Consider the following 27,937-nt stretch of genomic DNA (forward strand, 5'->3'; position numbering starts at 1 on the left):
GCAAGATCCTGAACCCGGGGTTGAATTGGAGCTGCAGGTGCAGGCCTACGCCACAGCCATGGCAACGCTGGATCCTTAACCCACTGAGCGAAGCCAGGGATCAACCCCACACCCTCATGGATAATAGTTGGGTTCTAACCCACTGAGCCACAATGGGAATCCCCCCATCTTGAATTTAAAAAATCACAGCTTTGCAACCACCTCACTTCTCACCCCTCCCCTTCTTTCAGCAAGTATTGTCCCAGGGCCTCCTCCATGCCAGGCCCTTCCAGGCAGTGGGGATTCTGGGATAAACCAAACTGGCCCAACCCCTGCCCTCGAGGGGGCTGAGGCTTCAGGGCAGCCAAGCTCCTTGAAGGGGTGAGGAATGTCCTAGGCTTCCACCTGCTCACAGAAAGCTGCACATCTTGGTGATAAGTGATTATATCTGTTTTATTGAGTATAAAGAGGCAATTCTACAGTCCCCTAATAATAAAATTTGGGATCAATAATCTTGACTTGGTTAAAATCTCCATAGGGACCTGCTTCCCAGCTTCCTAAACATGGCTACAGGTGAATCACACTTTCCAGGACTGGTGTTTCTGGAGATGGATCTGACAAGAGGATGGATTCCACACTGACCAGGTTTCCGTGGCCCTGGAAGACTGTGGGATCAGAGCAGAGTTCATTTCTTCAGCCACGTTCGATTCCTTCCATCTTGCCATCACGGTAACAATTTTCGTTATAAAAGCTGGTGTTACCAGGAGCCACACAACGGCTGACCCACCATGGCTGAGGGACAGCTGCCCCCCATGCCTGAGGGTCGGTGATGGGTGAGTCTGAAAGGCTTTGAGAACTGCATGGAAGCCCTTCAGACAGTCCAGCAGGGCCTGCCTTCCACACTGGACTTGTCCTAGTTCTGGATTCATAGCCCAGGATGGAAGCGCCAGGCAGATCCAATGCACAGGCACTTCTTCTCGAGTTACAGCCCCACAGCAGAGGGCGGAAAGTCCTTCAGCTCCTTTTCTGGGTGCACCTCTGACACTTTATTCATCTTGGTGAAGATCTGATTGATTTCTATGAAGGTCTTGGACTTGGTCTCGGGAACAACCAGGAAGATGTAGATGGTGGTGAGAAGACATATCACGGCAAAAATGATGAAGCAGTAAGCGCCGAGGCCCACCTGTGGGAGGGGAGCAGGTTCACGTTCCTGAAGAGAGTCTGGATTTACCGCTTGAGGAGTTGGGGCATCTGGGGCCCGCGGGATCACACTTACTTGAATGAATGGGAAGATCAAGCCCACGGTGAAGTTGGAGAGCCAGTGGACACTGCCCCCCACCATGTAGGCGGCTGGCCGGGAGGACTGCAGGAAGATCTCAGTGATGAACAGTGCTGGGATGGGACCTGGGAGGGGGAAGAGGAAGAGCGGTCTTCTCTTCCCACCTGCCCACAAAGGGTCCTCGAGCACCCCTCCCACCCCCCCCAACCACTCCTAGCAAGGGGCCTGAGGCATCCAGCCCAAGGCAGGACTCCAGGACTGCTGTTCTTGCGGGGAAGCAATGGGACAAGGCACCTAGCAAGAGTTGGACACAATAGGTGACGTCCTGTCATGTCCCTAAAAGGGAGCCACGACCTCCTGTAAGGCCCAACCACACCAGGCAGCATGTTCCAGCCTAAACAGCCTGCCCTCGCTCTCACCATGCCCCCCCCCCCAAAAAAAACCCTCTGCCCCAAGACAGAGGCAGAGACGCTGAATCCGGCGCTCCCTGGAGCCTCTCTAAAGAGCTCAGGCCAGAAGTTTCTAGGGCTGACCGTACAGGAGAGGGGCAACGAAACCCAGGACCAGCTCTTGGGTACGTACTGGGCCCAAGGGCATGGCCTATGACGTAGGAGATGACGCAGACGATGCTGAGGTAGGGCATCCAGGATATTGTTTCCTGTGGAGAGAAAACCAAGTTGGATCACATTTGCTCCTGGGACTGGAGCATCAGAAATTTTGGTTTCCAGAGGGCCAGGGGCTCGGTCACCTCACCCAGCCACCGCCCAAGTTGGGAAGGCGAGCGCCTGGCGCCTCCTTCAACAGGCAACGCCCCCTGGATGCCACTGGAAGATAAGCTGAAAGTGGGTGAGGTGGTGGGCGGCTGGGGCTGGGGTGGGGACTGCAGGTGGACCCAAGCATCGTGATAATGCGCATGCGTAACAGGGCGCGGGGTGGGCGCTTGCCCCCCAGGCCCCGCCTTCCTCACCTGCAGAGCCAGGGCGGCTGTCAACACGCAGCAGGCGGTAAAGCAGGTGGAGAAGCCCAGGAGGAGCAGGAACCTTCTCCCCAGTAGCTCCACCACGAAAATCTGTAGGGAAGGGGCGAGGGAAAGCGGGAGGCTCAGGAGCCCTGCGTCCCACCGGGGAGGAGGCCCCGGCTGCCCCGCCGCACCCCTGCCTGGAGCCGCCTTCCCGGGCAGATCCCCTCCCCGTCCACACAACACTTTCTGAAGGAGCAGCTACAAGGAGAACCAGAGGGGCTGTGTCCTTGAATGGCCAGTAGGCCACCACGCTGTCCTGGCCAGGGGCTCCCTTTGTCCCTCAGCAGCCCTGGCACAGGGAGTGACCCCCAATGTAAGATGTTGGAGAAGTGCCCCCTCACCCGGTGGAAGCTTCCAGAGTGGAGGCCATAGGCTGCCCCCTCCCGCACGACGGAGAGCCCCGAGGCTAGAGATGAGGGGGCCGAGGGGCACGCCGCCACCTTAGATCCAGGCTCCTTCCTGGGCCAAGACCCCCACTCTCCAGGTGCCCTCCCTCCTTGGGGGCTGACGGGGACTCAGCTCCGGGGACACTCACGGCGATGCCGGTCATCAGCACGTTGACAGCGCCCGTGCCCGCCGTCACAAACTGCACGTCCTGGTCTCTCACCCCAGCGCTCAGGTAGATCTGGTCTGCGTAGTAGTAGATCTGGAAGGCAAACCCCCCGAGGCTGGTGGGGCCGGCCCGGCTGCCCCTGCCCCCGCTCCGAGCATCCCCGCCGCCTGCCCGCTGCCCCCTCTGCCCGGGGCTGCCCCGGTACCGCGTTCACTCCCGACAGCTGCTGGCCGCCCATGAGGATGATGGTGGAGATGACCTGCCACCGCAGGGACCTCATGCGGAACAGCTTCAGCACCGAGATGAAGCCCGCCGCCTTCTCGGCCTGGTCCTCCTCCCGGATCTCCTCGATCTCGGCGTCCACTTCGTCCCAGCCGCGCAGCCTCCTCAGCGCTGGGGGAGGGAGCAGTGGGGGTGTCGGGGGTGGACCACGCCCCCCGCCCCCCCCCCCCCCCCCGCCGGCAAAGATGCCGCTGCCTCCATCCCTTTGCGCATCTCACCTGAAAGCCTTACCGTTTTTGGCAGCTTCTTCATCTTTCTTCTGAATCAGCAGGTACCTGGGACTCTCCGGGAAGAAGGGCAGGAAAAGAAGCTGCAGCGCTGCGGGGATCCCCGTCAGCCCGAGGAGGATGGGCCAGCCTGCAGGGGAAGAAATGTGACGGGAGAGCTGGGCGGGCCCCAGCCTCAACCCCTGCCTCCTGCCCGCTGCAGCCCCACAGAGCCCAGGTGGCCCCTCTGGCCTCTCACCCTGATTGGTTTTCTTTGGAGCTGGCACACAAGCTCGGGGGCGGGGGGTGGGGGTGGGGGCTTTGTCTTTCTCACCTCTGTGTCCCCAGCACCTAGGATGGTGCCTAATACACGGTGGGCACTCTAAACACTTAGAGAATGAGCAGTGGTAAATAACCATTCCCCCCCCCACACACACTAGATGGACAACGTGAAAAATTCTGACAATACCAAGTGCTGGTAAAAATAGGGGCAGATGGAAGGTCTCCACATGGGGCACCTTTAGGGGACTGTCAGGCAGGAGCTGGTGATGCTGGACGCCCTCTCGTACTCTGACCAGCAGCCCCGTCCTGATCAGGAACATGCCTGGGCCACCAGGACGCCAGAACAAGAATGGGAAGAGCAGCACTGGTTATAGAAACAAAACCCAGAAACAAGGCGACTGTGCCCACAGTAGGATGGGGACATACATCGCGGTCCATTCATAAGATGGGATTTTAGGCTGCAATGAAAATGAAGTAAGTCAGGACAGGAGCCAGTCCCACCAGCACGGTGGTGGGTGCAGAGTCCTTCTCACAATGTGGTTCCGTTGTACTAAGTCCAGAAACACGGAATGTTAACTTGATCTTCTAGAAAAGCGGTGAAACTCCAGGTTAGAGCAAGGGCGCAGTGGCTCCCTTTGGGGGGTAGGAGGCTGTGATTGAGGGGCCCACGGGGCACCATTGAGGTTCCAGCTCTGGACCCTTATATATACACCATAAAAATGGTTCAATAAGGAATTCCCGTTGTGGCTCAGTGGTAACAAACCCAACTAGTATCTATGAGGACATGGGTTCAGTCCCTGGCCCCGCTCAGTGGGTTAAGGATCAGACGTTTCTGTGAGCTGCAGTGTAGGTCACAGAGGAGGCTCAGATCCTGCATTGCTGTGCCTGTGGTTGTGGTGTAGGCTGGCAGCTGCTGCTCCGATTCGACCCCTATCCTGGAAACTTCCATCTGCTGTGGGTGGGACCCTAAAAAAACGGTTAAATAAGTGAATGAGGGGTTTGGGCTCCCTCTAGGAGCTGTGAAGGCCTTGCTGTCCCCTTTTCTCCTAGGGCTTGTGGGAGGTGATACCCGTAGATGTCCATGTGCCAGGCACTAGTAGGGGCCCTTCAGTGTAGCTCACTTCCCCGTCACAGCAGTGTCACGAGGCAGCTGTGTTGCTGGGAGGCTCCAGGGCAGTGGCGCATCACTGCACCCCAGGTCCTTGTGTGACAGCCACCGAGCAGCCAGGAGAAAGTCGGACAGCGGTGTCCCCTGCTCCTTCAAAGCCCCCATGACCTGTCCCCCAGGAGGGACTAGAGACTGCCAGCCCGTCTGTCCCCAGCAACTCATTCGGGCCTGCTCTGTGCAAGGGGCCACCAACTCATTCAAGCCTGCTCTGCTGGGTTAGGGCCGTGCGGGATGGGGGCGGGGGATGGTTCAGAGAGAAAAGACTGGTTCACAGGGAAGGGCCGGGGGTCGGAGGAGGCGTCCTGAGCTCACCTTCTTTGTTGGCAAGGAGAGTCCGAAGACCAAAGATCTGGGCCACGAGAATGCCAACGGTGATGAAGAGCTGGGGCACCACCCCCAGGGCCCCCCTCAGGTTCTTCGGGGCCAGCTCCCCCAGGTACATGGGGACGACATTGGAGGAGAGACCTGCCGGGAGCGGGAGAAAAACACAATCAAGAAACAGGCGTCTTCTGGTGGAGACAAGCTGTGTCTCCAGATTCACTTCTTCTTTCTCAGCCATCACATCAGTTGGGCTGAAACTTTCTCAAAACGGCAGGAGTAAAGCGAACCCCACCTCTTACAATCGGAGCAAAAAGTCCGTGGACAGTGCCCTTGCTTCCTGACTGGTGTCACCTGGGGACACAGGCCAGCCGGACCTCTTAACCGGCTTGGTCACCGAGAGGAAAGCCCAGGTGTGGACTCCTTCCTCTCTTGCTTCTTGGGGAGAAACGCTGTTCAGAAAAGGCCAAGGCCCCCCTGCCCCCCAGCTTTACCTGCAGAGACGATGCAGTATATAATAAACCAGTGCGCCGACACTGAAGCACAGGCTTTCTCAATACGCATCAGACACTTGAATATATACTGTGGACCAACTGCATTCTGAGATTTGTGTGGTGCCTGAACGACTTTTGAACCCCCAATATTTGGACTGGTCCATTTTCCTGTCTTGCGAGTTATCTGACGCCCTTATGAACAGGTGAAACACGTTTATAGGCTCCAAAGTGGTTTCGCACATATCACATCCCATTTAATTCTCCTAAAAGCCCAGTGAGATGCCGGGGGTCTGGGGGGACAGTAGGATGGATTGTTACTGGTCCAAGTAGGGTAAGCAGAGCCAAGGGCCGACTGCTGCTCAGAGAGACATGGGGTCTTGAGAGGGAGGCTCTGGCCATGGGGACGCTGAGAGGAAACAGTTTGGGGAGAGGGAAGGCAGGGCTGCTGTTGAGGGGAGGGGATCTGACAGCCCTGAGATCAGAGGAGACTGACCACCAAGTTTTCAAGCTTTGCAGTTCTGCCCGAGGATAGCTCTCTGCCTCCCTGCTTAGTGTTTTAAAAGAGACCCCTTACTGTTCATGAATCAATATTGATTCTTTCTGATTTTCAGAGCAAAGAGGGGCAGTCTTTAGAGCAACTGTGTCCTGTGTGGAGGTGGGAAAGGACCGTGCAGGCCCAGTGCCCAAAGGGTTGTGGAGGAAGCATGCCTCTGATCTTAATTAAAAGCAACAGTGGAGAGGAGCTCCCGCTGTGGCCCAGTGGGTTAAAAATCCAACTGTCATGGCTTGGGTCACTGCAGAGGCACAGATTGGATCCCCCACCCAGCACGGAGGGTTAAAGGATCTGGTGTTGCCACACCTGTGGCAGAGGCTGTAGCTGTGGCTCGGATTCAGTCCTTGGCCTGAGAACTTCCATATGCTGCAGGTGTGGCCACTAAAAAATTTAAAAAAAAGAAAAAGAAAAAAAAGGAGAAACACGGGAGAGACAAATATCAGGAGGTGTGTGAAGAGATGGGAGTCCCTTCAGGTTGGTGAAGAACAATCTCATTTTGTCTTTTTCTTTTTTTCTTTTTTTTTTTGGCTGAGAATGGTACCTATGGTACAGTGGGTTAAACTGGGCAACGCCAGATCCTTAACCCATTGTGCCACTAGGAAACGCCTAGTTTGGTCTTTTTTTTTTTTTTTTTGGCTGCCCCGTGGCACATGCAGTTCCCCTGCCAGGGATCAGATCCAAGCTGCAATTGCAACCTAAGCCTCAGCTATGGCAATGCCAGATCTTTAACCCAATGTGCTAGGCTGGGGATCGAACCGGTATCCCAGTGCTTTTAAGACGCCTCCAATCCCATTGCACCACAGCGGGAACTCCTCCTCATTTTGTCTTAGAAACAATTCCACGGGGCAACCACGGCCAGATCATTCTAATATCAGAGTCAGAGAAGCTGCTTTTAAAGTTTAAATTCCTTCAGTGAGTCTGCACTGTTCTTAACAAAGATGCGGACTCACAGCAAATCAACCATCTGAGCATCTGGGAACCCAGGCTGCACTGACCCTGCAACTCCTTGGTCAGAGTGACTGCTTACTTTGTTTTTAAGGTGTCTAAGTGGCATGGAGCTTGACTTCTAGGCTTGTCAGGAGATACGTGAAGGAATGAATGGCAGGTGGATTAAGCTTCCGCTGGAGTTCCCAAATATGACCTGAGGATCCAAGAGTTCCTGAGACTGTTTCGGGGGTCTCTGAGATCAGAACTATTTTCAGAACTGCCCTGAGATGTTAACTGTCCTTTGTATTCCCATTCTCTGACAAGCTTTCCAGAGGTCATGGTCCCTCTGATATCTCACTGACAGAAGCAGGTTTGAGAGTCTGGCTGTCTTCTACTAAGCCAGACATTCAAGAGATTTGCAAAAACGTAAAACGATGCCACTACTTTTTTTTTTTTGTCTTAGAATATAGAGTGATTTTCGTAAAGACATCTAATGGGCTTATTACTACTATTTTAAAATAAATTAGGAGCAGGAGTTCCTGTTGTGACTCAGTGGATTGAGAATCTGACGAATATTCATGAGGACACAGGTTTGATCCCTGGCCTTGCTCAGTACGTTAAACTGACATGTCCATGAACTGCGGTGTAGGTCGCAGATGTGGCTCGGATCTGGCATTGCTGTGGCTGTGGCACGCAGACTGGCAGCTGCAGCTCCGATTCAACCCCTAGCCTGGGAACCTCCATATACCTTGGATGTGGCCATAAAAAGACAAAAATAAAAAAACAAATACATAAATAAAATGACTTAGGAGCACCCTGGTGGTGAAGTGAGTTAAGGATCCATTGTGGTCAGTAATGTGGCTTGGGTGGCTGCTGTGGCGCAGGTTCAATCCCTGGCCTGGGAACTTCTGCATGGCCAAAATAAATAAAAGGAACTTCTAAAAATTAAAAAAAAATGATTTAATACATTTCTTGGTTGCAATTTCTTTTCTTTCTTTCTTTCTTTTTTTTTTTTTTAATTTTATGGCCATACTCATAGCATATAGAAGTTCCTGGGCCAGGGATTGAATCCAAGCCACAGATGCAACCCACACCACAGGTGTGGCAATGCCTGATCCTTTAATCCACTTCACCAGGCTGGAAATTGAAACTGCACCTCAAGAATGACTTGAGCCGCTGCAGTCAAATTTTTAACCCACTGTACCATGGTGGAAACTTCTTGGTTGCAACTTCTAATGTGATAAATATTGATCAATATGGAGTTCCCATTGTGGCGCAGTGGAAACGAATCCGACTAGGAAGCATGAGGTGGCGGGTTTGATCCCTGGCCTCGCTCAGTGGGTTAAGGATCTGGCGTTGCCATGAGCTGTGCTGTAGGTCAAAGATGCAGCTCGGATCCCGCGTTGCTGTAGTTCTGGTGTAGGCCGGTGGCTACAGCTCCGATTAGACCCCTAGCCTGGGAACCTCCACATGCCACAGACACAAGAAGACAAAAGACAAAAAAAAAATGATCAATATAACGCATGTGAGTGAGAGCTCCCTGGACTCCTCAATAATTTTAAGAGCATAAAGGAGTCCTGAGGCCAAAGAATTTGAAAACTGCTGACATCAAGTCATGCTTATGTAAGAGCAAAGGTTGTTTTTGTTTTTTGTCATTTTTGGCTGCCCTGCAGCACATGGAGCTCCCGGGCCAGGGATCAGATCCGAGCCGCAGTCAGGACCTAAGCCACAGCCTGCGGCTATGCCGGATCCCTAACCCACTGTGCCCGGCTGGGGATTGAACCTGCGACCCAGTGCTCCCAAGACACTGCCAATCCCATTGCATTACAGCAGGAACTCCAAAGGTTGGGGTTTTAAGCTGTGATTTGATACCTATTAGAGCCTAACATTCTTTTTTGGAACCAACTCTGAATCACTGGATGTCAATAGAAAGGTGACAGCACCTGCCTGCTACTGACAACTTCCAGGAATCATCTGTTTTTCATAAAGCTGAGCCCGGCTGCAGGGAAAACCTGCAGAATCAGAGCCCGGTGCCTCGGGGCTCCAGCCCAGATGGCAGATAAATGTCCAGCCCTTCTCAGGAAAAGCCAGCGTGAAGGAAGTTTGCCAGGGGGCCGATCATTCTTTCCTTGAAGTGCCTCTTCTCTCTTTGAGATGCTTGTTTTCCTCCTTATCTCCCAGCCCTGCAGTTCCTCGCCACTCCCCCCAAGACCAGCCTCTCTTTACCCCCATATTGTCCGGTAACTTCAGGCAAGGGGTTTGCTGACATCCGGCCAAATCATCCCTTTGTCCTGATCCGCTTGTTTGGAAGGAGAAAAAGAGTCACTTGCAGAGCCTGGTGGGGAGTGGGGGGTGAGGGGCCCTGGGTGCAGCCTTTCCAAGGGGCCCTTGCGTTTGGGTGCCCACCCTGCAGGTGCCCAGCCCTGAGGGTGGGCACCTTGCTTGCCTTGACGGCCCTGGGAAATGCGGCCCACAAAAGAACGCCAAGCTGGAGGAAGGCCAGGGCATGGCCTGAAGCACATCTCTTCTGTCTGAAGCTGTCTTGGGGGAGGAAGCTCGGCCAGGGCAGTGTGGCTTTGGAGAGATTACTCTCATTAACTCTTTGCTGGCAGAGGGATTCGTACACTGGACTGTTTCTCCAGCTTTTTGGACCATAACCCACAGTACAAAATATAGAAATTCATTTTATATCCAACTTGGTTCTCACTTGGGCAGATAGATAAAGAACTGAAACAAAAGTTTCAAAAGACAAGCCTTACTTTTACAGCATGTGAATAGCCTCCCCTAGTTTTTTTTTTTTTTTTTTTTTTTTTAAGAAAATGCTGGGGCATCTCTGCTGTGGCACAACGGGATTGGCGGCCTCCCTGGAGCACTCGGATGCAGCCTCCATCCCTGGCCCAGCAAAGTGAGGCCAAGGATCTGGCGTTGCTGTAATTGCAGTGAGTAGGTTGCAACTGCGGCTTGGAGCTGATCCCTGGCTCAGGGAACTCTGTATACTGCAGAGCGGCCAAAGAAACAAAGAGAAAATGCCGGAGTTCCTGCTGTGGCTCAGTGGGTTAAGGATCCAGTGTTGTCATTGCAGGGGCTTGGGTCACTGCTAGTGGCATGGGTTTGATCCTTGGCCTGGGAACTTCCATATGCTGCAGGTACATCCAAAAAAGAAAAAAGAAAATATTGCTCACCAAACAGATGTCACCACCCACTAAGTGGTCCCAACCTATAATCCTATAATTTAGAAAACGCTGAAATAAAGGATTGGTTGGAAGGAGCCCTCCTTTTTTTTTTGCATCTTCTAGGGCCGCTCCTGTGACACATGGAGATTCCCAGGCTTGGGGTCCAATCATAGCCGTGCCTACGCCAGAGCCACAGCAACTTGGGATCTGAGCCATGTCTGCAAACTTCACCACATCTCACAGCAACACCAGATCCTCAACCCACTGAGCAAGGCCAGGATCGAACCGTCAACCTCATGGTTCACTAGTCAGGTTCGTTAACCACTGCGCCACAATGGGAACTCCAGGATACCCCTGATCTTGAAGTCCTCTATCTCAGTCTTTAAGGGACAGCCTTCATGGCAGGAAACGCTGCAGTGAAGATCTGCACACATGCCCCAGACGTAGGGGCTCAAGCATCTATTCACAGCGGTGGGGCAGGAACGGCGTGGACCACATGCCTCAGACTGGTTCAGACCCCAGGTGCCTGGTTTCCTTCCCTGGACGATCCCGAATCACAGAATTACCTGCACATATTCCCACCAAAAGTCTGGACACGATGATCATCTCAAAGGACTGGGCGACTTTGCTGCATCCCATCAAGATGGCAGGCACGATGGAGAAGATGTTGTTGAAGAGCAAGGTTCCTTTTCTGCGGAGGACAAACCACCAGCCAGTGCGGCTTAAGCATTTGCGCACGCGCTTTCCAAATGTTCACTCCGTTACAGTGGTGCTGTTGTGTCCTAAGCGTGGCTGTTGACCTAAGACTCAGACAGGTCAAGTGTGTGGCCTCTGGGAGGAAATGTACATGACCCCCACGCAGAGGGCATCCGTGGGGAAGCGAGGGAAAGGCTTGCGTGTGAAATTCAGTAAAGCGTTCTGCAAACATCACCTAACATGCTTTTAGTGTAATCCTGAAACCCAGCTTGGGTAAGGACGCCCACGGGAAAGGTTTAGGCCAACCACACTTAGCAACATAGATGCAAAAAATCCTAAATGAAATATTAGCAGATTGAATTCAACAGTATATAGAAAAATCTTTCAAGGAGTTCCCGTTGTGGCGCAGCAGAAACAAATCTGACTAGGAACCATGAGGTGGAGGGTTTGATCTCTGGTCTCTCTCAGTGGGTTAAGGATCTGCTGTTGCCGTTGCTGTGAGCTGTGGCGTAGGTCACAGACACGTCTTGGATCCTGTGCTGCTGTGGCTGTGGCATATGCCTGCAGCTTGTAGCTCCGATTAGACCCCCAAGCCTGGGAACTTCCGTATGCCATGGGTGCAGCCCTAAAAAGCAAAAAAAAAAAAAAAAAAAAGAAAGAAAGAAAGAAAAGAAAAATCTTTCCAGGTTAAAAACACCGTATTAAAGATTATACAAGGGGAGTTCCCACCGTGGCTCAGTGGTTAACGAATCTGACCAGCATCCATGAGGATGTAGGTTCGATCCCTGGCCTTGCTCAATGGGTTAAGGAGTTGGCATTGCTGTGAGCTGTGGTGTAGGTCATAGATGCAGCTTGGATCCTGCATTACGGTGGCTGTGGCTGTGGCACAGACTGGCAGCTGTAGCTCTGATTTGACCCCTAGCCTGGAAACCTTTATATGCTGCGGGTGTGGCCCTAAAAAGCAAAAAAAAAAAAAAAAAAAAAATTCCTATCTAAGAGTGGAGGGGACTTGGGGACTTGGGCCCTAGAGAGCCAGACAAAGGCAAAGGGAAAGCCTCTTTGGAGGGGCTCCCTGGGCGTCTCTCAGCCAGGCCTGCTGAGGATGGAAAGCACTATTTCTGGACGCACAAAACAACCCACCACATGCAAGAGGCTGCACATACAAACAGCACAGCTTCAGACAATAGGACTAGATAGAAGCTATAAAATATGTCTGTTTCTGGCTGCTCCTGAGGTGTGCGGAAATTCCTGGGTCAGGGATCGAACCCAAGCCTCAGAAGTGACAACACCAGACCCTTAACCCACTGAGCCTGCCAGGGAACTCCTATAATAGGTTTTTTAAACTATATAATGTCCTAAATGAGTAGTGTCCTAAAACAAGTAATTAAAAGGGTACTATATGAAGAACAAGAAACTATAGAAGACAAAAACTATCCAAAACAATAGCAAAAAAAGAGACAGATTTTAAAAAACAAATGAATTAAAACTTCTTGAAATGAAAAATATAATTATTGAAATAAAAAACATAGGTGAATCAGCTGAGGAGAGAATTAATGAATAGGAAGGCAGACATGAGGAAATTACATAGAAAGTGACAGAAAGAGAGATAAGAAGATGGGAAATATGAAAGAGATGGAGGATTATAGTATCATTAGTCACAATTGCCAGAAGGTGCAAGCAACCTAGATGTTTTATCAACAGATAAATGGGTGGACTAAACATGGTATATTCATGCAACAGAATGTCATTCAGCCTTAAAAAGGGAAAGAAATTCTGACGTGAACTACAATATGAATGCACCTCGAGGGCCTGAGGCTAAGTGAGATAACCCAGTCACAAAAAGACAAATCCTGTATGATTCCATTCATATCAAAGTCCCTAGCGCACTTAAATTCAGAGACAGAAAGCTGATCAATGACTCAGGAGAAGGGAAAGGGGAGCTCTTGTTTAATGGGTACATGGTCGGTTTTGCAAGATGAAACAGAGAGACAGGTGGTGGTGATGGTTGTAGAACAATGTGAATGTACTTAAGGCCAAAAATCTGTACCCTTAAAAGTTGGTTAAAAAGGAACATTTTATGTTATTTATCTATTTTACCACAATTTTTAAAAAATACATTTTTTAAGAAGTCAAAAAGGCAACAGCAACATGAAAAGCATGGGGGAACTTCCAGAAGAAAGAATATAAAAAACAGAGGATAGAGAATATTTGTGGAGGACTTCCTGTCATGGTGCAGTGGAAATAAATCCAACTAGGAACCATGACATTGCAGGTTCGATCCCTGCCCTCGCCCACTGGGTTAAGGACCAGGTATTGCTGCAAGCTGTGGTGTCGGTTGCAGACATGGCTCAGATCCTGCATTGCTGTGGCTGTGGCGTAGCCTGGCAGCTGTAGCTCCAATTTGATCCCTAGCCTGGGAACCTCCATATGCCACAGGTGCAGCCCTAAAAAGACACACACACACACACAAAAATTGTGGAAATGATGGCTGAAAAGTTTCCAGAACAGATGACAAAGACCTAAAACCTCAGACAAGGAACTGCCATGAATTCTGGAATAAATACACCAGCCACAGCTTACTCATGAAAGGGCAGGTTCAATAGGGTAAGGATGTCAGTTTTCCTCCAACTAAATTACCCAAAACAGGAGTTCCTGTCCTGGTGCAGTGAGCTGTGGTATAGGTCGCAGACTCGGCTTGGATCCCACATTGCTGTGGCTGTGGTGTAGGCCGGTGGCTATAGCTCCGATTAGACCCCTAGACTGGGAACCTCCACATGCCGTGGGGGGGGGCCCTAAACAGACAAAAAAGACAATAAATAAATAAATAAAGCAACAGATGAAAAAGACCTGTGCCTGGTATAACAGAGTGCAGTGTGGTCGTTACTTGCGCATGCTCCCAAGTGAAATCCACCTGCCCCGTGTAATCTTGGCTAAGTTACAGCAGCTCTCTGTGCCTCCTTTTCCCATGTTTGAAAAGGGGATGGGGATATTGTAATGATTAGAGGAATTGATATCCCCTAAAATCTCTTAGGCTAGAGCTTGGCACATAGGAACCCATCAATAGATTGTTAGCTGCTATTGATATTTAAGGAACACTGGTAAATCTTAAAGAAAACCACGAACAACTGAACAACATTTACTATATTTTCATGCAGGCAGTTGGATTAGAAACCGTCAGCTCCATCTGCAGACCAGACCTCACTTAAGAAGCGTCCTGCAGATCTGACGATGACTAGATTGTTGTCCTGCCCCCGGGGCGGGCCACATGGAGAATTATGAGTTCAACACCAGCCTCCCGGGAGGACTTCGGGATCTTAGATTCTGAATCTCAGTGTGCGTGTGTGTGTGTGTGTGTGTGGGTGGGTGTGGGTGGTTCTTGTTTAGCCACCTGGTGGCATATGGGGTTCCCAGGCCAGGGATTAAATTCAAGTCACAGCTTCAGCAATGTTGGAATATTTAACTCATCGCACCAGCCCAGGGATTGAACGTGCACCTCTGCAGAGACCCAAGCCTGCTGCAGTCAGATTCTGAACCCACCGTGTTACAGTGGGAACTCCATAGTGTATCTGTCTTTATTCTCAGATTTTTTTTTTTAAAGACTGGAGAAGAAACCAAAGTCTGGCATTGGCCTTGACTCATTTTTTTTTTTTTGGCCGTACCCACGGCACACAGAGCTTCCCAATCAAGGGACTGAAACCACACCACAGCAGTGACAATGCTGGATGCTTAACCCGCTGAGCCACCAGGGCACTCCACGGCCTTGACTCTTGACCTCACTAGGTCTGTGGCGGAGAATGGGAACTTGACCTCGCCCGGCCCATCCTCGAAGGGAGGGGGTTGGAGGGGAGGAACGCTTAAATACTGTTCATACCCACGGGATTTACCAGGGGAGTGTGAAGGCTGAAGTCAAATACTAAATCTCTAATGTTTCTACAATTAGGGGCCAAGATTTAAGTTCTGCACTTGGCATTCAAGACGCTCAGAGGGAGGGTGACCCTGAGAGCACATGGTTTCACATGGACATGAATCCCAGCCATTTCAGAGTTTTACAGGAGTTCAATGTGGGCTAAATACTGCATATTACTTGATTCAAGGTACAAGAACAGAGCAGTTAGCTTGAGCTCCTTTAAGAGGCAGCGTTCAAGAACATTCAGCTATGGTCTACGTTGTGCTTGATGTCTTGGCCATGCTATCTGGCGCTTGACTCTTCTAAAGGCCAGAAGGAGGCGTTCCCTTAGTGGTTCAGCAGTTAACGAAACCAACTAGGATCCATGAGGATGCAAGTTCGATCCCTGCCCTTGCTCAGTGGGTTAAGGATCTGTTGTTGCCCTGAGCTGTGGTGTAGGTCACAAACATGTCTTGGGTCCCTGTTGCAGTGGCTGTGGTGCAGGCTGACAGCTGTAGCCTGGGAACCTCCATATGCCATGGGTACAGCCTTCAAAAAAAAAAAAAAAGGCAAATAATAATAACAACAAAAAAGGCCAGAAGGACGTTTTGGGAAGGACAATTTCAAGGTAGGAGAAGATGAGAATGGGAGCGAGTCCTGATCTCTGAAGCACTAAAGCCCAAGACCAGCCCCCTCCACCCACCTCCATCCCTGAGAATTTCATCGCCTCAGTCCCCAAACGCTTGGCCAGTGTCTGGTCTTCTCAGCCACATTAGGAAACGAAAATCATCACAGCAATGGTCCTTATCAAGGTTTCCAGGAACGGTTTCTGCTTTAGACCCGGGTTTTAAGCACAGATGGGGCTGATCCATTTCAGGGAGTTGAAAATTCTCCTCCTCTTTCTTACCTGCCTAAGTGATTCACCAAGGGGCCGACCATGAGGGAGCCGATGAAGCCTCCGAAGGGGAACATGGACACAGACACAGACCACAGCAAGGTCAGGGAAAATTCGCTCATGTATTCCCCGATTCTGTCATAGTAGGTCTCATTGTAAAAGTCTTTCATGAACTGGAGGGCGAAGCAAAACAGAACATCGGAATAATTGGAGGTGCTTTTGCGGAACGAACGACGCCCATTGTGGGTGGGGCCACCCAGTGGGATGAGCTGGGCACGTGGGTATCAAACATTTTTGTGAGGATTAACGGCGATTAGCAGGGGGCCCCCCTGGAACTGAGAGGCCTCTAGTAGGCAAACGGCCTAGGAGGTTTCGCACCCCGGGAAGAAGTGAATCCAGCCTTCAATCATGGAACCCATGTTGGGCCATCCCTGCCTCCACTATGAATCACAGGGCTACCCAAGATCAGGGGCCCCTCAAACCTTGCCCCCCCCAACTCCTGGAGGCCAGCCCACCATGTGCCAGCCCGGCTTGGCTCTCCACCAGAAGCTGAGGCTTGGGGATCTGGTGTGTCCCCATGGCCCTGTGCCTGCAGGTCCTTTGGGCTTGCGCTCACTCTGTGTCTGGTGGGTGCCCCTCTCCACCCTTGAGACCCCCCTGGGTGCCCTCAGCGAAGAGGTGAGTCCCACCCTACCTCCCCCACCCCGGGCACTCCAAACCCACTTTCCTGCTCAGTGGGGGCTTCGTCTCCCCCACTGCAGCGACCTACCCCAGAAGGCGAGTTAATAGCGGCCACGTTGTACCCATACTGGAAGGAGGAGCCGAAGGCAGCTATCAGCGTCGCCAAAGCAAGCACCATTGTCAGCCTCTGCAGGAGGAGAGATCTCAGCTTTAGGTCAGGAAGCAGCCCAGGGTTCGCAGGAGCTCCTGATCGACTCCACTCGGCAACCGGTAGAAACGTGGATGTAATGTGATCTGAAGATGCGTGGCCTTTCAACCCCGCCCCACCTGCTAACGTACCCTCCCTGAGGCCTGGGGTAAAACAGGCTACTTTCACTGCACTCAGGGACCGAGGATCCTTTGCTACAGGGGGTAGGGGTGGGGAGTCCCATACGCACTGTGGAAACAGCCCCCCCCAGTCTGTGACAACCTAAAAGTCTCCACACGTTGCTCAGTGTCCCCAGGGTGTGTGGGGAAGTGCCCTGTGTCAGAGAGAAATGCAAGGATCACCCTCGCCAACCCTCCCACCTGGGGTCTGACTTGCCTCTGACAGTCCTGCTCCGGCTGCATTGGCCGAGTGCTGCAAATGCACCCGAGCGCTGTCTTATACACAGACTCCTTGAAAAATCAAAGAGAAAAACACACGAAAATGTGGAGTTCCCCTTATGGCTCAGCGGAAACGAACCTGGCTATTATTCATGAGGACTCCGGTTCGATCGCTTGCCCCTCTCAGTGGGTTAAGGATTCCATGTTGCTATGAGCTGTGGTGCGGCTCAGATCCTGTATTGCTGTGGCTGTGGTTTAGGCCAGCTGTTTCAGCTCTGACTCAAACCCTAGCCTGGGAACCTCCATATGCTGCACATGCAGCCCTAAAAAGACGAAAAAAAAAATTGGGTTTTTTTTGTTTTTTTTTTTTTTAGGGCTGCACCTGCCACATGTGGAGGTTCCCAGGCTAGGGGTTGAATCAGAGTACAGCTGCCGGCCTACACCACAGCCACAGCAACACAGGATCCGAGCAGCGTCCTTGACCTACACCACAGCTCATGGTGAGGCCAGATTCTTAACCCACTGAGCGACACCAGGGATTGAACCTGCATCCTCATGGTTACCAATCAGATTCATTTCCACTGCGCCACGATGGGAACTCCAACAAAAATTTTTAATTATTTAGGGCCACTGATCAACTTCTTTTAGCCCCTGGACTTCTGCTATAAGAGGCAGAGAGCACAGTGAAAAAAATCTTTAAATGTAGATTTCGAGGAACTCTGACCACGTTCTGTGACACTGTCCCCTCTGACATTCAGGAAACCAAACCCTCATTTAATTAAGACAATCTTCAATGACAAGTGGGAATTCATTAGTAAGGGAATGAAAAGCAGGGGGGACAAAAGAAGCAGAAAGAGCTTTGCTTTTAAAATCTACAGATCCCAGAGTTCCCGTTGTGGCGCAGTGGTTAACGAATCCGACTAGGAACTGTGAGGTTTCAGGTTTGATCCCTGGCCTCACTCAGTGGGTTAAAGATCCAGCGTTGCCGTGAGCTGTGGCATAGGTCTCAGACTCGGCTTGGATCCCGCATTGCTGTGGCTGTGGCGTAGGCCAGGAGCTACAGCTCCGATTGGACCCCTAGCCTGGGAACCTCCATATGTCGAGGGAGCAGCCCAAGAAATGGCAAAAAGACAAAATAAATAAATAAATAAAATAAAATAAAATCTACGAATCTGGAAGTTTCCATTGTGGTTCAGTGGTAACGAGCCTGACTAGTATCCACAAGGTTGTGGGTTTGATCCCTGGCCTTGCTCAGTGGGTAAGAATCCGGCGTTGCCGGGAGCTGTGGTGTCCGTTGCAGACAAGGCTCAGATCTGGCGTTGCTGTGGCTGTGGTGTAGGCTGGCAGCTGTAGCTCCGATTCAACACCTAGCCTGGGAAATTCCATATGCGGCAGGTGCTGCCCTAAAAAGAAAAAAAAGAAAAAGGAAGCATCTACAGATCTCAGTTGAATTTGCTCACTGCTACTTTCTAGCTCAACTCCTATGATCTTCAGTTTCCTCCTCTTTGGTGTGAGATAATAACACCCCTGGGAATTATTGCAAGGGTTAGTTACAGGAGCATCTGGTTGTGTATGTAGGTGAGTAAATCCACTGCCTGGAGTGAGCCTGGGTGTGGCTCTCTGAACCCACTGCTGAAGCACCTCACTCCTGTACTCTGACCCGGGTCCCAGGCACATGGGACTCAGCCCCTCCAGTGGCCGCTGAGGTCCTCATGTCCCCCTCTGGGCAGCATCCTTCCTAATCCGAGCAGGACCCCTTGAGAGAAGCCAGTAGGAGCAGGACAGGCAGAGAAACAGCGGTCACCCCGGCCTTGTCGGGTGCCCAGGAGGGGACAGCCCAGTCCAGTCCATGAACACCCCCTCCGCAGAGCAGGCTCAGGACCTGTAGGAGTCCTGGTCAAGGGCAGAACCACAGATGAATTTACAAATGGTTAATTCCCAGGAAGTTTCTGGTAAGGATGTTAAGAGCCACAAAGCCGCCCATCAAGGAACAACGGGCTCTGGTTTCCAGTCCCTCCTCAGACCCCACCACCCCCTCAAGCCAGTAGGGACAGCAGATGACAAAAGTGGGAGGAGCAGGTGATGCTGCCCAGGGGGAAAGGCATTTCCAGAGCTGTTGCTGTGCCGCGTTTTCTAAAGGCAGCGGGTGTGCAAGTAGGCACCCCCACCCTCAAAAACCCCGCCGGAGATGTGGCGACTCTCCCCTCCTCAAGTGCTCTGAGTCTTCATTCATTCACTCATTCAGCATATTGTGGGAGCGCCTGCTGTGGTGCCACGGGATTGGCGGCATCTTGGGAACCACTGGGACTTGGGTATGATCCCGGGCTGGCACATTGGGTCAGGGATCTGGCATTGCCGCAGCTGCGGCTTAGGTCTCTCTACTGTGGTTTTGCTCGGGTCCCGGGCGCGACCGTTCCACACGCCTCAGGGCAGCCAAAAATGACTACCCTCCCCCCCCAGAAAAACCCCATGTTTGCACCCACCGTGAGCCAGGTGTTGAGCTAGGGACTAGGCTATAGTAGAGAACAGAGATTCTCTCCCCTGTAGCTGTGCCACTGCTTGATTTGGTGGAAGAGAGGATGGGAAGAAGGAAGGACTGGGCGTGGGGAGGGAAGAAATGTTGACGAAAATTTCTCCTATTTTGCCTCCTTCCCAGTAAATGATTAACTACAAATGCTTCATTCATCCTGCAGGTGCAACTCCGACACTCTGCTTTGATGGGTCCTAAGGTTTGAAGTCCTTAGCAAAGCTCAGCTGGGGAGCTGGCTGCTGCTGGAGGCTCATGCCCCATACAGGAGGGGAGGGGCGGGGATTCTGCCAGGCAAGGGTACAGCCAGCTCCCAGATGGCTTTTATGGGATCCCACTGAAAATGATCAGAAAGCCCTCGGGCTGTCGAGTCTCTGAGGCTGGAACACATAATTCAACTTCTCTTCCTTGGCTTCCTACGTGCATTCAAGCCACAGGTACTTTCTATGGATCCACAGGAATCAAGGCTCACCCTTGGTTTTGAAAATAGCAAAGGCCTTCTGGGTGAGTTCTCACTGACCTTGCTGGTCCAAACGCTTACATTCTGATGAAGCAAAATTGTTTTTAAGGCAGGAAAAGACTAATTTTCTCTGCCATTTGAGCCACTATGCCCTCCCCATTAGTGTGCACTGTGTATCTGCATTATCCATTGCCTAGGTCCCCCTAGAAGACACAGGAATGCCCACTTGCAAAAAAAAAAAAAAAAAAGCCATCCTCCTGGCACCAGCAAGATAAATCCTCAGGAGATAATATTCCTTTCCCAACCCTGTAAGAAGTCACAACTCACTACCCACCTTGTTAGACTATTTAAACTGTCAATGTTACTTTGATATATATAACCCTTCGTCTCAAAAATTCCGATGACTGTGCTTGGATTACTAACAGGTGGAAGGAACAGTCTTCAGAGATTTCTTTTTCTTTTTTAATTTTTTTTTTTTTTTTTAGGGCTGCACCTGTGGCATATGGAGGTTTCCAGCGTAGGGGTTGAATTGGAGCTACAGCAGCCGACCTATGCCACAGCCACAGCAAGACCACGACTGAACCGCATCTGTGAACTATGCCACAGCTCACGGGCAATGCTGGATCCTTAATCCACTGAGCAAGTCTGGGGATTGAACCCTCATCCTCACGAATACTAGTCAGGTTCTTAACCTGCTGAGCCACAACAGGAACTCCGGCAGAGCTTTCTCAAAGACTATCTCCCAGGTTATAATCCTCAGGTTGGCTCAAATAAAAAGTTCCATTTCTGTCTTAAATTGACTACTGATTAAGTTTTCATGGCCAATGCATTAAACAAACATTCATTGACAGCCAGCTATAATCTAGGTACCACGCTATAGTCTGGCAGGCAAAACAGCTGCCCTCAAGAAGACTGTGGTCCCGGGAACTATACTTAATATTTTAAAATAATCTATAAGGAAAAAGAATCTGGAAAAAGGAGTTCCCATCGTGGTGCAGTGGTTAACGAATCCAACTAGGAACCATGAGGTTGCGGGTTCGATCCCTGGCCTCGCTCAGTGGGTTGGGGATCTGGCGTTGCGGTGAGCTGTGGATGTAGGTCACTGATGCGGCTCGAATCCTGCGTTCCTGTGGCTGTGGCGTAGGCCGGCGTCTACAGCTCTGATTAGACCCCTAGCCTGGGAACCTCCATATACTGCAGGTGAAGCCCCAGAAAGGAAAAAAAAAAAAAACACCACAATGTGATACCACTTCTCACACATTAGGATGGTTAAAGCCAACAAGGCAGATAATGACACAAATTGTAAATCAACTATACTTTCAAAAAAAAGATAATAATACATGCTGATGAGGATGAAAACTGGAAGCCTCTCACATTTGCCCCAGGGAAAGTCAAATGGTGAAGCCATTTTGGCAAACAGTCTGGCAGGTCCTCAAAAAGTTAAACACAGAGCAACCACAGAACCCAGAAATTGCACTCGTAGGTGTGCACCCAAGAGAATGAAAACACATGTTCACACACTTGATCACAGTCTTCCAGTGGCATTTTCATCACAGCCAGAAGGCGGAAACAAGCCAAATGCCTAGGAACAGATGAACGAGGATAAGCGAGATGGGGGATACTCGTCCAATGGGGTATCACTTGGCCATGAAAAGGCATGAAACACTGCTGCTTGCTACAAAGTGGGTGAATCCTGAAAATGGGCTAAGTGAAGAAGCCAGCCTCAGAAGGCCACCTATTGCCAGGATCCATCTATGTGAAATGTCCAGAATATGCAGATCCACGGAGACAGAAGATAAACCCGAGATTACACAGGGCTGGGGGAGAAAAGGAGGGGATGGTGGGAAATGCGGAGGGAAAGAGTGGGTACAGGGTCCTTTAAGGGTGATGAAAATATTCTTAAATTGGAGTTCCCATTGTGGCTCTGCAGGTTAAGCACCCGAAGCTGTCTCTGCGAAGATTTGGGTTCCATCCCTGGCCTTGCTCAGTGGGTTAAAGATCCAGTGTTGCCTCAAGCAGCGGCATAGGTCACAGATACAGCTTGGATCCGGTGTTGCGGTGACTGTGATGCAGGCCAGCAGCTGCAGCTCCCACTGGACTCCTAGCCTGGGAACATCCATATGCTGCAAGCGTGGCCGTAAAAAGGAAAAATAATTCTACAATCAATTATGGTGATGGTTCTATAACTCTGTGAATATATACTGAATTGTATATGTTAAATGGGGGAATTGCATGCTTCATGAGTTGTAGTCTCAATGAAGTTACTACACAAAAAAAGCATGTAAGAGAAAGGCAGAGCTTAAACTTTCTTTTGATTTCTTTTCTTTTTCTTCCTTCCTCCCTCCTTTTCTTCCTTCCTTCCTTCCTTCCTTCCTTCCTTCCTTCCTTCCTTCCTTCCTTCCTTCCTTTCTTTCTTTCTTTCTTTCTTTCTTTCTTTCTTTCTTTCTTTCTTTCTTTCTTTCTTCTCTCTCTCTCTCTTTCATCCCCTTTCTTCCTTCCTTCCTTTTTTTTTTTTTAAGCTTTCCAGAGGAGGGGGAAAAATAATTTGGGACTGGGCTGGATTAGGGCACGAGGGAGAAGGAGGGGCCAAGGAGGATTTGCAGGTGTCTCCGACCACCTTGTTAAAATGACAGGCGTGGCGTTCCCATTGTGGCTCGGCGGTAACAAACCCAACCAGTAGCCATGAGGATGCGGGTTCCATCCCTGGCCTCGCTCATTGAGTTAAGGCTCTGTCGTTGCCATGAGCTGTGGCGCCGGTCACAGACGAGGTTCGGATCCAGCATTGCTGTGGCTGTGGCATAGGCTGGTGGCTTCAGCTCTGACTCGACCCCTGGCCTGGGAACCTCCATATGCCGTGGGTGTGGCCCTAAAAAGACAAAACATAATAACGTAGAATAAAAGAAAATGAAAAAGTAACAGGCGGCTCAGTGGCCCCCTGGCATGAATGAGGGGGCTCTCCTCAGGGGCCAAGGGGAACTGCCCCTGTGAGCTGTGCTCTGGGGAGAAAGCAAGCGCCTCGTGGCCACAGTAAACGGGCTTCCTGTTTTCCAACATGCTGAGACCATGGCCTAAGACTAGTTAACATAAGGCCCTTCAGAACGTTCTGAGATTTAGTAAAATAACCGCCTTCAGGTCTGAGTCCTGACAGACAGGGCGTGATTCAAGGATGCCTGGAAGAAAGCCCCACCCAAGCTGCCTCTTAGGAATTTGTCTCCAATTTCCATTCCTACCACCAGAGAGGCTGCCTGCGTCTAAGAGGTTTCCTTGTCTGGCCTCTCCGGGTGGAATGCACAGATCCCTGGAAAAGTGAGTGGCGATGAATTAACACTGTAAAGTCATGTCATCACACTGTGGAACGAACCCAAACTTTCACAAAGAGTCCTTGAGGTTTCGGCGGAGGGGAGAGAGGCGAGACAAGCACCGTAAAGTTTCCCAACTGGAGCTACTTTGTTTCGTGGCTGTGGGGGTTGAGAGCAGGGCTGCGGCAGTGCAGCTCCCAAGAGCAAAGGACGAACCCCCCCACTCTTTCTCCCCCCGCCCCAGGCCATATGGCCTGCAGCCTCTGCGTCGCTGTTCCCTCATCTGGCGAGAGGGGACAGTGATCCTGCCTTCCTCCCAGGATCGATGTGGGGAAGGAGTTCTTGCGGGTGAACCACTGAGCCCCAGAGCTGGCTTCAGGAGGAATGCATTGCATCACAGCTTTGCTATGATGGCTAATTACTAACACTGACGACTGGGGGAAGCTACGTGCTGAACGACACTCGGCTAGCTCGTGAGGGAGGCCCTCCATCAACACTTCTGTGCTTTTCTTTTTTTTTTTTTTTAGGGCCACACCTGCGGCGTATGGAGGTTCCCAGGCTAGGGGTCTAATTGGAGCTGTAGCCGCCGTCCTATACCACAGGCACAGCAACATGGGATCCAAGCCGGGTCTGTGACCTACCCCACATCTCACGGCAACACCGGATCCTTAACCCACTGGTTGAGGCCAGGGATCGAACCCGCAACTTCATGGTTACTAGTCAGATTTGTTTCCGCTGAGCCATAATGGGAACTCCCCCTGCCTTTTCTTTTTGTCTTTTCAGGGCCGCCCCCATGGGATAAGGAGGTTCTCAGGCTAGGAATCTAACTAGAGCTGTAGCTGCCAGCCTACAGCACAGCCACAGCAATGCAGGATCTGAGTCATGTCTGTGACCTACACCACAGCCCACGGCAGTGCTGGATCCTTAACGCACTGAGCAAGGGAATCGAACCTGCGTCCTCATGGATGCTAGTCGTGTTTGTTAACCACTGAGCTACGACGGGAACTCCAAAAAATCATGTGTTTTCATTTCCCAAAGCATTTTTTCCCCTAATCCATTTTCTTTCTTTCAGGCCAAGAGTCCTTTTTCCCAGCACAAAGACACCAGGTTTTTGTCTTTCCTCTTTTCATCTGAGGAACCCAATGGCCAGGGGGGCCGTGGTTGCACAGCCACCAGCACAAGAGGGGCCTCCCACCATCCTGAGCAGCCCAGCATCTGCCCCGAGCCGCCCTTCCCCCACGTCTCCTGGGCTCCTAAATCCCCCCCTTGGCTTCGCTTTGTGATCGGCAGCTTCACCGCTGGAATAGTCCTGCTTTGATGTCTGCCAGGAAACCCAGCACTATTCACCCCATGAGGCAGGTCCGCCCTCAGCCACCTGGGAAGGGCCGCCTGCATCCTTCCGGGCCCGGAGAAAGCTTCCTTCCTTATAGAATCGGACGGGCAGGGAGCTGTGATCACGGCCCGCACGTTCTGCATGTAGCTGCTTAATCACCTCCTTTTAAAATGGATGGTTCCTTTGCAGGGGCCGCCTGGCGCGGGGGCCCGGGCGGGGGTGTTTCCTGTTCTTTCACAGCTGCACCTGGGGGCACAGCTGGGCGGTGCATTCCTCTCCCCCTCCCCCTCAACCGAGGCGGTCCTGCCACCTCATGGTTCCTTTCCTGGGAAAGAGAGGAGATAAGATTTGACCTGACACTTTGTTATCAGGAGGTCAACAAGACAGCTCTGTGCAGTCACCTCTAACGCGGTCAGGCTCCTTGGCCAGAGAGCTGTTGGCCTCCAGGGAGTAGGCAGCTGGGATGCTGCTAGACTTTCTACCACACCCAGGCCGCCCCCCACCCCCACCCCAGCTCTGCAGCAAAGAACCACCTGGCCCCAAATGCCAGGAGCGCCCTGCTCCAGAGGATGTTCAAAAAGAATGAACAGGTCATTTACACACATCATCTCAGTGAATTGTTTCTGCAGCCCTCGGCGGTGGTAATGGTTATTGTCCACTGAAAAACACTCCAGAGTTATGTTTTATTTGGGGCAAAATGAGGACTTCAGCCCAGGAGACAGCAGCGCAGGTAGCCCTGAGAGAGGAGCTGGGATGTCTTGGAGATTTTGTAACAAAGGGCAGGGAGCAGGAACAAAAGAGGCCTGGGCTCCCTGAAACCATTCCTTTGAAATGCACCTCCGCTATCGGGGCCAGGATCCTGAGTTCTCACAGCCTGCAGGACGCATCAGCTCTCACTCCCGGAGACATTCTTTATCCTTAACTACAGGCGGCGAGGCTGAAATACCACCCAAGGAGGAGAAGGGGGGACATCAGGATAGGATAAAGGTGAGGGGGAGGTGCAGGCAGCACACACCTGTTTCAATGCGCACACCCTTCTTACAACAGTTTGTTGCTGATCTCAAAGTTACTACCAGTCACAAGGAGCAGACCTCACCACAAAGGATTTTAGTGTTTTTCTAGATATGAGGAGATACAAGCATTGGGCTCATAAAATCTCCTGAAAATATCTGACTATCTGAAGGCCTGTTCTTCCAGTTTCCCCAGAGCATAGAGGTGCCTCCCTCCTGGTCCCCAGCCTGAGCTCCGCTCAGGGGATGCTGAGGTGTGTAGCTGCCATGGCTCATGTTTTACTCCATGCAAAGGCAGATGGCAAATGCCAAACTTCAGTTCAAATTATTATTTCCATTTTATAGATGAGAAAACTGAGGCACAGAGCGGTTAAATAACTCACTCAAGTTCCCATAGCTAGAACAGGATGGAGCAGGAATGAATCCTAGGTACTTGTACCTCCCAAACCTCTCTCTCTCTCTCTCTTTTTTTTTTTTTTTTGGCCGTGTCCATGGCATGTCTAAGTTCCCAGGTCAGAGATCGAACCCATGCCACAGCTGCAACCAGAGCCACAGCAGTGACAACGCCAGGTCCTTAAGCTGCTGACCCACAAGGGAACTCCTCCCCAAACTTGCTCTCTGTCTATGAGCTACAGCGCACATACCCAACCCTGCCTATGGCGAAGGTCTTAGATCCACATGCAAATAATTAATAATGTGCACAAAAAGTACCTCCCACCGTCAATATAAGCAGATGCTGTTGTGATGAATAAAATGCCCATTTCTTAAAAGTGTTAATAGAGTCACATTATGTTTCTGTCCTTATGTGTGTTCCTCAGTCAAGAGATTCTAAAAGTACAAGGCAATTCTATGGAAGGCAGGGGTGAGAGGGGAGAGGGCCAGAAAAATCTTTTGTCTCTAAAACAGAGGAGTCACATTATCTAAAAAGGTAGGGAATCTCTGCTACAGATTTGAGGTAAATTCAAATCCTGCAACATCTTTTCCGAGCCTCTCTTTTTTGCATGCTGGCTCTTTACCTGCTGAAAAGGTTCGTGAAAAGGCTTGGAAGCCAAAATAAAACCAAAGCAAACACATCTCACTAGCCATGTGTAAGGATTTTGCTGCAGTGCCAGAAGCCCTTCACCTCAAATGCTTATGGTTAAGGACATTGTGACAAATTCTCCTTTGAGTCTGATCAACTCGGTGGCAGGTACTTTTTTTTCTTTTGGCTGCACCCACAGCATGCAGAAATTCCCCGGACCAAGGATCGAACCGGCACCCCAGCAGCGATCCAAGCTCCTGCGGTGATAACACCGGATCCTTCACCCCCTGCCTGGGCCACAAGAGAACGCCCCGGTTCCAGGTAGTTTTAAAAGCTGTTTCAGGAGAATGATTTGCAAAGAAGCTCTAAATCCGAACGTCTCTAAATGTCTCTCAAGTCCCTGTAGAAGTCCAGCTGCGGGGTGAACTCCGAGGGGCAGGTCCCCGCAATGGTCCCCCATGGCACAGAGCTCCCAAAAGCATCCCCTAGCAGCGCTGAACTGGTCCTGCGGGTGGGCTGCTTCCCCCCTGCCTCCCTGGACGGCACACTTACCCCTTCCCTCTTGACCGGCTCCTGGGGCTCCATCTTGGGTCTGGACGTACAGAGTTCTGCTTATTTCCCTTCAGCCAAAATAACAAATGCACTGGATGGCGAGAAAAGACATTCTGGCTGTACTTTGGCCGGGCCAGGTAACAGCCAATAGCATTTTTATAGGCAGTCTCAGCCAGAATAACCCTTTCGGGAACCTAGAGGTGGGTCTTGTTTTCGCTTCTTCTTTCAAACGAGATGTCTGGGGTCTGGCTCAGCAAGCGGGCACCCCCCAGGGACCGCAGACCAGACCGCAGGCACCGTGCCTTCCTGAGTTGGGACAGTCTGCGATATTTCCTTACTGCCTGTGAAAGCCTCCACTGGTCGGGCTCGTGGTGAGTGACTGGAAGGGTTATTTCTGTCACAAACACATGGAAAGCAACAGGTGCCACCGACCCCACAACACACCAGGTAACACGGGGGCAAGGCATAGGGTCATCAGAGGCTTCTCCGAGTGGCCCCTGCCAGGAAGCCTGCAGCCACGCCTCTCCAGCAGAAGAGTCGAATTTTGCCAGATTTGACCCTAGGCACCACTTTCTCAGAAAGCTGATTTTCCTTTTTAAGGAACTCAGGGTTGGCTTAGAGATGCGATTTTCTGTGCAATCATCACTCTTGCAAAAGCAGTAAATATTTCAATTCCTTTTATCTGCAGGGCAGGGAAAGTGAGTCACCGCTGTTTGACTGGGTCCTCCACGCATGGCCGGGCCACCGTCGGCCCCCT

At 51.2% G+C, this 27,937-nt stretch overlaps 1 protein-coding gene across 2 annotated transcripts; it reads right to left on the reverse strand.

The window, feature by feature from the left end:
• Positions 1-411: 411 nt before the first annotated feature.
• On the reverse strand, positions 412-27,540 carry SLC2A5 (solute carrier family 2 member 5). Of its 2 annotated transcripts, none has more exons than XM_047792500.1 (12): positions 27,181-27,537; positions 16,482-16,580; positions 15,725-15,885; positions 10,802-10,926; positions 5,083-5,235; positions 3,346-3,471; positions 3,038-3,225; positions 2,815-2,925; positions 2,226-2,327; positions 1,841-1,916; positions 1,256-1,383; positions 412-1,162 (listed from the first exon to the last, which is right to left on the reverse strand). In XM_047792500.1, the coding sequence occupies exons 1-12, from the start codon at positions 27,211-27,213 to the stop codon at positions 962-964; spliced, it is 1,503 nt and encodes a 500-aa protein (XP_047648456.1). In that variant the 5' UTR covers positions 27,214-27,537; the 3' UTR covers positions 412-961. The 2 variants fall into 2 exon arrangements, 1 of the variants encoding a protein (XP_047648456.1); XR_007136520.1 differs by having other exon boundaries at positions 1,071-1,162; positions 3,333-3,471; positions 27,181-27,540.
• Positions 27,541-27,937: the final 397 nt, after the last annotated feature.

This window comes from Phacochoerus africanus, chromosome 8, assembly GCF_016906955.1.
Source record: "Phacochoerus africanus isolate WHEZ1 chromosome 8, ROS_Pafr_v1, whole genome shotgun sequence".
NCBI lineage: Eukaryota > Metazoa > Chordata > Mammalia > Artiodactyla > Suidae > Phacochoerus > Phacochoerus africanus.